The sequence below is a fragment of the Manis pentadactyla genome, chromosome 9, assembly GCF_030020395.1.
Source record: "Manis pentadactyla isolate mManPen7 chromosome 9, mManPen7.hap1, whole genome shotgun sequence".
NCBI lineage: Eukaryota > Metazoa > Chordata > Mammalia > Pholidota > Manidae > Manis > Manis pentadactyla.
The window spans coordinates 20,302,117-20,310,823 of NC_080027.1; the positions used below are offsets into that span (position 1 = coordinate 20,302,117).

At 37.9% G+C, this 8,707-nt stretch overlaps 2 protein-coding genes across 3 annotated transcripts; both read right to left on the reverse strand.

Annotated features, from left to right (window-relative positions):
• Positions 1 to 280: 280 nt before the first annotated feature.
• Positions 281 to 1,228, reverse strand: LOC118908050 (olfactory receptor 8K3-like). The gene has a single exon (XM_036877113.2). The coding sequence runs from the start codon at positions 1,226 to 1,228 to the stop codon at positions 281 to 283; it is 948 nt and encodes a 315-aa protein (XP_036733008.2).
• Positions 1,229 to 4,899: 3,671 nt separating this feature from the next.
• LOC118908051 (olfactory receptor 8K3-like) lies at positions 4,900 to 8,291 on the reverse strand. Of its 2 annotated transcripts, XM_036877115.2 has the most exons (2): positions 7,388 to 8,291; positions 4,900 to 4,937 (listed from the first exon to the last, which is right to left on the reverse strand). In XM_036877115.2, the coding sequence occupies exons 1-2, from the start codon at positions 8,289 to 8,291 to the stop codon at positions 4,900 to 4,902; spliced, it is 942 nt and encodes a 313-aa protein (XP_036733010.2). The 2 variants fall into 2 exon arrangements, with proteins under 2 accessions (XP_036733010.2, XP_036733009.2); XM_036877114.2 differs by lacking the exon at positions 4,900 to 4,937 and having other exon boundaries at positions 7,341 to 8,291.
• Positions 8,292 to 8,707: the final 416 nt, after the last annotated feature.

An 8,707-nucleotide genomic window follows, 5' to 3' on the forward strand; every position in this document is an offset into this window, starting at 1 on the left:
ACATAATGGTAACTCCATCTAAGAAGAAATGCATTAAAAAAGACTTCCCTTTACTTATAAGTCCTTAGTATTGTGAGACTAGTAATGTGAACTTCCAACTCTGCCTGTGAACTTAAGGACAAATCAAAGTTGATACCAGAAGGAAGATCACTACTAGAACAAGTTGAAAACAGGAAAAATGTTTCTAGTTTTCTCTGCCTTTTACACATTCCTGCTTTTTAAAGACTTATATACAACAAATAGTCTATACTGTAATTGTATATACATTCAATATTGTGCTTTATATGGGGAGTTTGCACAGATTTTTCCATATCCTACGCAGGGCACCTTGTACTTCTTTGTTCCTCAAGCTGTAGATCATGGGGTTCAGCATGGGTATTATCAAGGTGTAAAATACAGAGGCCATTTTATCAGTGTCAAAGGAATGATTGGATTTGGGCTGCACATACATGAAGGACAGAGTCGCGTAAAATATCACTACCACCATCAGGTGGGACCCACAGGTGGAGAAGGCCTTGTGCCTGCCCTCTGCGGAGTTCATCCTGAGGACAGCCAAAAGGATCAGTGTGTAGGACACGAGGACTATCAGAAGGGAAGAAAGCAAGTTAAATGCTGAAAGGATCAGTATTATCAACTCGATTTCCCGTGTGCTTGAGCACAGCAAAGTTAACAAGGGAAGATTGTCACAGTAGAAGTGATTAATGACATAGCCACAGAAGGATGAAATAAAAATCTTTATAGTGATTAGAAGAGAAACAAACATGCTATAGAGATAGGGGACTGCCATGAGCACCCAGCATACTCTTTGTGACATGATGACCGTGTAGAGCAGAGGGTTACAGATGGCCACATAGCGGTCGTAGGCCATCGCTGACAAAATGAAAAGTTCACTAATGATGAACATGATAAAGAAAGCTAACTGTGTAGCACACCAATTATAGGGGATTGTGTGTTGATTAGCTAGAAAATTTACCAACATTTTGGGTGCCACAGCTGTTGAATAACCAAGGTCAGTGAGAGCCAGGTGTCTGAGGAAGAAGTACATGGGAGTCTGGAGCCTGGGGTCCACCTTGGTGAGGATGATCAGGCCCAAGTTGCCCAGCACTGAGATCGCATAGATGATAAGGAAGAGCCCAAATAAGGGGGCCTGCAGCTCAGGGCGGTCTGTGATCCCCATGAGGATGAATTCTTTGACCACTGTTTGATTTTGTTTGTCCATCCAGGCCATTAATGAGAATTACTGTGGGAAGAACCATCAGAAGAGTCACTGGGCTTCAGAAGATATCATCTGTTAAAATTTTAGTATGCAAAGCCACTCTTGATAAGATACATCCAATGATTTGAGGTGGAGTGATTTCAAACAAGACTCACCTCCATTATTGAACCTGGAACAAACTTAGAAACTAACAAGTTAAGGTATACAGTATATACAGTAGACATTTCATTTTTTGAGTCACATACTGGATATCATTACAAGGTAGATATGGTCCCTCTATGGCTCTGTCCCCAATATATCATCAGAGAATTCTGGCCAAGAGCATAAATCCTGATATTTTTTCAAAAATGTGTTTCGTTTAAAACACATGTAATTGGTTAAAACATACCACATCTTAGAAGGAATAATAATTAAAGTACTTGCCCCTGCACCTTCAATCCAGTCTCCAGAGAAAGCCATTGCTAACTCATTTAACAGAATTTGATTTACCTTTCTTCATTGCAGTTCCACATATCTAAATGGCATTATCTTTTGGGTATCAATTTGATTTTTTAATAAAAATGGAGTATATTTACTGTATTTTATTTAGATATTATTCTTTTACCTTTATATCATCATCCATCAAGAATACATGAGTGCTTTGAATTAACATGTTTGAATTTCAGGGTTGCATTTTATCTACCTCTACATGACCTAGTCGCTTCTCCTTCAGATTGTTTAGAAGGTGATTCCCAGCTTTCATGGGAAAAGATCATCTATATTTATTACAAAGTCTTCTGGGAGTATAAGAAAATGAGGACCACCCTGCAACACATCCTTGAAGGCCAGCAAAATCCTGTTTTTTTTAAAAAAAAGATATATACTATGTTCAAATCTGTGTTTCATAGATTTGGAAAACCTATGAAAATAATTCACCACATTATTAGACTGAAGTAGAAAAATAACAAGCATGTGGTAGGTAAAGAACTAATACCACTCAGAATGGGCAGAAACAATAAAAACTAAGAATAAAAGGGAAAGTCCATAATTCAATAGAATATCCTTAAAAGTCAGATTGAGCAAACTTTTAAAAGTAAGATTGTTTAAACTTTTTTATGAAACATTATGGAAGTCCTAAATAAATTGGTAGAAATACTGTTTCTGGATTGTAGAACTTCTTAGTAAAAATGTTAATTCTGCTCAAATAACTCTGTTTACTCAGTTCCTAGCTAATCAAAATCTCACTAACGATTTTATAAAGTTAGACACTGATTAAATAATGTATTTAGAAAGTGCGAATTTTAAAGTATAAGCAAGACACTTTGGAAAGACCGGTACAACCAGATATTAAAACTTAGAAAGCTAGAGTTATTGAGACAATATTGGCACTGGATGGGCAAACATATCACTGGAACACAACAGATAACTCAGGAAAAGCCCCTGATTGCTTAGACCTGTAGTGCACGTAAGAGGTGGCAAGTTAGGACAGTGAGGCCAACACGGTCAGTGCAGTGGAGCTGAAGAAAATGATTATCCACATAGAAGGGGATGCAAATGGATTTTTAGCTCATCCATCCAAAAATCAATCCTAGACTGGCTAAGAGCTTAATGTCATAAGTAAATACTTAAGCTTTTCCTGTGTTAAAAACTAGAAGCTCTGTGTGTCCCTAAGTAAACAGTATTTCAAGGAGATCAGAAAAGAAATTCAACATTAATTTGGCAGATTAAATCTACGTCATAAATTTTACTCTATCCGAAAATCTGGTCACCTTAAAAAATCTGGTCCTACTTTAAAAAAGTAGTACGAAGCATTCACTAGGAACAAGGAAACAAATGGCGAAGTCTAATGCCATTTGCAAAAGAAGTTGTACTCGAAGAAAGGAAAAATCCACTGCACTTTGTACAGCATGGCAAACCTCTTCACCACAACATCTAAGTTATAGTAATTTGACAAATGCCTGGAGTTCCTCTGAAACTCAGCTACGTTGGTAGTTTACCTGCCACTCCTCCCACCAGCTCTGCCCAAACACTGGAAAAAAAAGCAGGGAAACTGAGCAACAAAATTGATTCTTATCTGGTCAAGGCCCAGACTCACAGCAGCACCAGGACTTCGATGGATGAGCTCAAGGATGAAGCTCAAAGATGTCCTCTTATGCAAAGGCAAATACCTAACCTGAACTAAATATTCTTTACCATTTTTTAAGAGCCCCAGCTGAGATACACAGGTTGGTTAAACTGAAAAAACTGTGCTCACTTTCCAAGGAGGGAGGGAGGGAAGAGTGAGGGAGATGAAAAAAGGAAGAAGCTTCAACAGCTCTAAAAATATGCCAGACTGAAGACTCTTTGGGTCATTGAGTTTCAGCAGAAATATATACATGTATTAATTATTTTAAAATTATAAAATAAGGACAACTACCCATGCAGCTTTCACCTAATACAGCTTAAAGGCCATAAGTCTGATGTGTTTCCATCTGGTTGGGTGAAATACAATGTGTTTTACTACTTTCTGTGAGGGTCAAGTGTCTGGAGAGCTCACTTGGGTGCTATGTTGAGGCCGTTTGGAAGTGCCTGACATTTAATGCATCAAGGAGCAATCAGTACTCAACAGATAAGAGACAGGAATCAATGCATCAATGCCCTAGTTTTCCCAACCATCTATAAGAGCTCTGAAGAACTCTGTTCAGAGCATGTCAAGTGACAGAACCTTAGTTGCTGACAATTATCTATGCTCTTTTGTACACTTTATCAGCTTTTTCCCTTCTCAGTCTCACATACCCTATTCCCTCATTTTTGCTTCCCGAAATCACCTACCAAGTAAACATCACATACCTAAGTCCTCGACTCATGGTTGGTTCTTGGGGGAATTGTATATATTCCAATCTCTTGAATGGTATTAGTAAAGCCAAGCCACAAATATCCATATCACTATGGCACTCTATGGATGCATGTTGATATGTTGATAAGAGATAACGATTGCATCAGTGAATAACCGGAAGCTCTGTCAGAAACTATTATTGTCTGGAGTATAGACAGTACCAATAACTGACCTGACCATCAGCATTTTTCTAAGGTCTAAGATTCTAGGAAAACTTCCCCAAAAAGCTTAGTCTTCTTTCAGAATGTTTATGGTTTAGAAAGTGCAGTCAAATATAGAAATAGTAACAGAAATGATGTCCCTTATTACCTTCAAAGAACATAGTAAGAGCAGTAAAAACATATAATTACTCTGGAAAACATAGTTATGAAAAGAGGTCATTAATGTGCATGGGTAAAGTCCTAAGTCTGACATTGGAACTGTACTTTTATCTATAATTTAAATTGAAGCAGGCACAAAAAACAGTCAATGGAGCTAATCTAGTTATCATGATAATTGTGCCATCTACTCACCTAAAATGAGGAATGGCTTCCTGTTCCCCCATGTGATTACTAGCCTGACTACAGGCAGAAGAACTTATGGCTGCCTCTCCCCTCTGAGACACTCCCCTGAGAGTTTGAATGCAATTCCTTGGTTATTCCCAAAGCACCTGACAACAGGAAATGATGCCTCTGGTCTTTGTTAGCTATCTGGGGTACTTTTGATTTCCCTAGTGAGAAAATGTTCTTTATATACAATTCACCTGCTCTCTTTTGTTATTATTTTTTTCTGCACTCACTCAGATATCTGTATTTAAGTATATTATTTCTCAGATACATGCTTAAATCATCTATAAATCATATAAACTTTTAGTCATTTGCACAATATCTTCTTCCAAGTTTTCTGTCTGAGGATGAAGACAAAACTCTAAACACATCCTAGAGAGTCTTAGAGATTCAGATGGAATGAAAAGTATGAATTTGTAACTCTTATTTTTCTTCTTCTAGTCAAAGGGACTAAAGTGAGTTAACAGTATCTTAATTCTATATTACATAATCAGTCAGTGCCAATTTCCCATCCCCACTCTCAGTTTCTCTTCCTCACATACCTACTTTCTCTACACAAAAGTTGATATACATTCTTTAAAAGGAATACAGTATTGTAAAGTAAATATAATGGCAGTTTTAATAGGTACACATATGTTGTTACATAACTCATTTTGAATATAAAGGTTCTCACTCATTTTGAATTACAGTCATTTTACTACATACACACTGATATTTTGCTGACTTCTGTTTAATAAAATTGCTGTAATACAGCCTTCCCCCATTTAATAAATGTTTGTTCCCCTAGTAAATTGACCTTTAGTTAGTTATCATATCTTGACTTCTACATGTATTAACAACGTTCTGTGTGTGGTCCCCACTGATCCCTGAATGAATATGTCTGAAATTTCTCCTGAAATGGGTCCCTGTCTTTAAATAAGGATGGATTTCTTTTGACTTTTTTTTCCATGAACATACATTCTACCATACACAAGCATTTCATATCTGGACATCCAATTTATGAATATATACTGCCTATACATGCACTAAGGCATTGCAAGAAATATTTAAATCAAATTAACTTTATAGAGCTAATGTTGTTTTACTCTACATTCCAAATATTGGTCTGGATTTAAAGTAGAAAGATGCACTAAACACAATCCATGTCTACTGAAACGTTTGGAGATTATAACAAGACAAATAAATACATCATGTAAATATAGCTTTAGTATTTAAATATCTATGTTAGTGATAAGATTGAGAGTCTTGAGTTATGCTGATAAAGTAGTTGCTGTAATGGCACAAAAAGCACTCACACCCTGTAACAGAGGTGGGCTGGCTGATCACCAAATCTTATTTCCTTTCATCCTGGACAAAAGCTGGACTATGGCTCCTCCCTTTTGTTTAGAGTAGCAAAGTGAGAGAGTTCTACCTGTTACGGAGCACCTTCTTCTCTGTCAGCCATTCTGTCCAGTCCTGTGTGCTTGTCTGAAAGGCTTTCCACAGTGACTTGCTGTCCTGTGGTTTCCTATGGTTGAGCCATTAAATGTTGGCGACATGGTGACAAATTGTGAGGGAGGAAGCAAACAATGAGAAAACGGGTTGTAGCAGAAGGGGAGATGCCCTGCTGTCCAAAAACTGTTAGTTACAACATGATGATCATTCGGTGCTCAAGAAAGAATAAGCTTCCCTAAACATAAAAACATTGTAATTACTTAGTTTAAGCCATGACATCTGGTTTTCTTTGGGTAAATAACCAAAAGAGTGGGATCACTAGATCATATAGTGTTTCTATTTTCAATTTCCTAGGGACCTTCCACACTGTTTTCCACAGCAGCTATTCCAGTTTACATTCCCACCAATAGTGCACAAGGATCCCCTTTTCTTCACATCCTTGCCAACGTGCTTGCTATTTCTTGTCTTGTTGATGCTAGCCATTCTAACAGGTGTTAGATGATATCTCATTGCAGTTTTGATTTGCATTTCCCTGATGATTAGTGACGTTAAGCATCTTTTCATGTGCCTATTGTTCATCTGTAGGTCTTTAGAAAAATGTCTATTCAGGTCCTCAGAATATGTGTTTTTTGGTATTGAGTTGTATGACTTCTTGTGTATTTTATATAATGACTCCTTGGCTGTATCATTTTCAAAAATCTTTTGGATATTTGATATACACAGTTATACCACATGAAAATAATTAAACTTTATTTCTGCTTCCCCAAGTATATACATGTTCATACATCATAATTTAACAGAAATCTGAGACGCTGCCCAATATAGGGGAGATAAAGTGTCATTCAGGTGGATACTATTGATGGATTATTCACTTCTGTATAAATGCTACCATAAAACACAGTAACGGCCATCAGAAACATGTCAGTATGCAAGCATGATGGATATTGGATTCTAAATGATGTGAAAGACACAAAGAAAATGTGACAAGATAAAGGCCTTAAAAGATTATCTAATTGGAGATGTATTTAAAAAGTCTCCCTTTCAGTTGGACCACAAGTACTTGACAATATGAAGACAGTGATCTGGAGTTTATTGTCTGGCCCTGAAACTTGAAAATAAATCAAAGTTTATACAAGAAGGATGATCAGCACTTGAACATCTAACAGTTGAAAACAAGAAAAATGTTTCTGGTTTCCATCCCTTTTACACATTCCTTTGTTCTAAAGGATCACCATGTATAACAAACAGTAGTATGTATGTAATTAATTGTATATACATTCAATACTGGACTTTATATGGGGAGTTTGCACAGATTTTTCCATATCCTATGCAGGGCACCTTTTACCTCTTTGTTCCTCAAGCTGTAGATCATGGGGTTCAGCATGGGTATTATCAAAGTGTAAAATACAGAGGCCATTTTATCAGTGTCAAAGGAATGACTGGATTTGGGCTGCACGTACATGAAGGACAGAGTCGCGTAAAATATCACAACCACCATCAGGTGGGACCCACAGGTGGAGAAGGCCTTGTGCCTGCCCTCTGCGGAGTTCATCCTGAGGACAGCCAAAAGGATCAGTGTGTAGGACACAAGGACTATCAGAAGGGAAGAAAGCAAGTTAAATGCTGAAAGGATCAGTATTATCAACTCGATTTCCCGTGTGCTTGAGCACAGCAAAGTTAACAAGGGGAGACTGTCACAGTAGAAGTGACTAACAACATTATAGCCACAGAAGGATGAAATAAAAATCTTTATGGTGGTTATCAGAGACGTAAAGGCACTGTAGAGGTAGGGGACTGCCACGAGCACCCAGCACACTCTTTGCGACATGATGACCGTGTACAGCAGCGGGTTACAGATGGCCACATAGCGATCATAGGCCATTGCCGACAGAATGAAAAGTTCGCTAATGATGAACATGATAAAGAAAGCTAACTGTGTAGCGCACCAATTGTAGGGGATTGTGTGTTGATTAGCTAGAAAATTTGCTAACATTTTGGGCCCGACAGCTGTTGAATAACCGAGGTCAATGAAAGCCAGGTGTCTGAGGAAGAAGTACATGGGGGTCTGGAGCCTGGGGTCCACCTTGGTGAGGATGATCAGGCCCAGGTTGCCCAGCACTGAGATCGGATAGATGATAAGGAAGAGCCCAAATAAGGGGGCCTGCAGCTCAGGGCGGTCTGTGATCCCCAGGAGGATGAATTCTTTGACCACTGTTTGATTTTGTTTGTCCATCTGGGCCATTAATGAGAATTACTGTGGGAAGAACCATCAGAAGAGAGTCATTCGGCTTCAGAAGATATCATCTGTTAAAATTTTAGCATGCAAAGCCGCTGTAGGTAAAATAGATCCAAAATTTTTTAGATCTAGTGGTTTAGAATGAGACTCACCTCCATTACTGAAGCTGGACCCAAAATTAGAAATCATACAACCAAAGAGATGTAGTAGCGATTCTACATTTTTATGTCATATATTGGTTGTAATAACAAGATATATACCATCCTTTTACGGTCCTGTCAAAAATATGTCATTAGAAACATCTGGCCCAGAATGGGAATTTTTTCACAAATGTTTCATTTAAAATTCATAGAACTCATTAAAACATACACATTTTAGAAGGAATTACAATGAAGCTGCCGGCCCCGTGCTTCTTGCTCCTG

Excerpts from the sequence above, each read along its gene's own strand:
- LOC118908050 (XM_036877113.2), bottom strand. The coding sequence starts at position 1,228 with ATGGCCTGGATGGACAAACAAAATCAAACAGTGGTCAAAGAATTCATC.
- LOC118908051 (XM_036877114.2), bottom strand. The coding sequence starts at position 8,291 with ATGGCCCAGATGGACAAACAAAATCAAACAGTGGTCAAAGAATTCATC.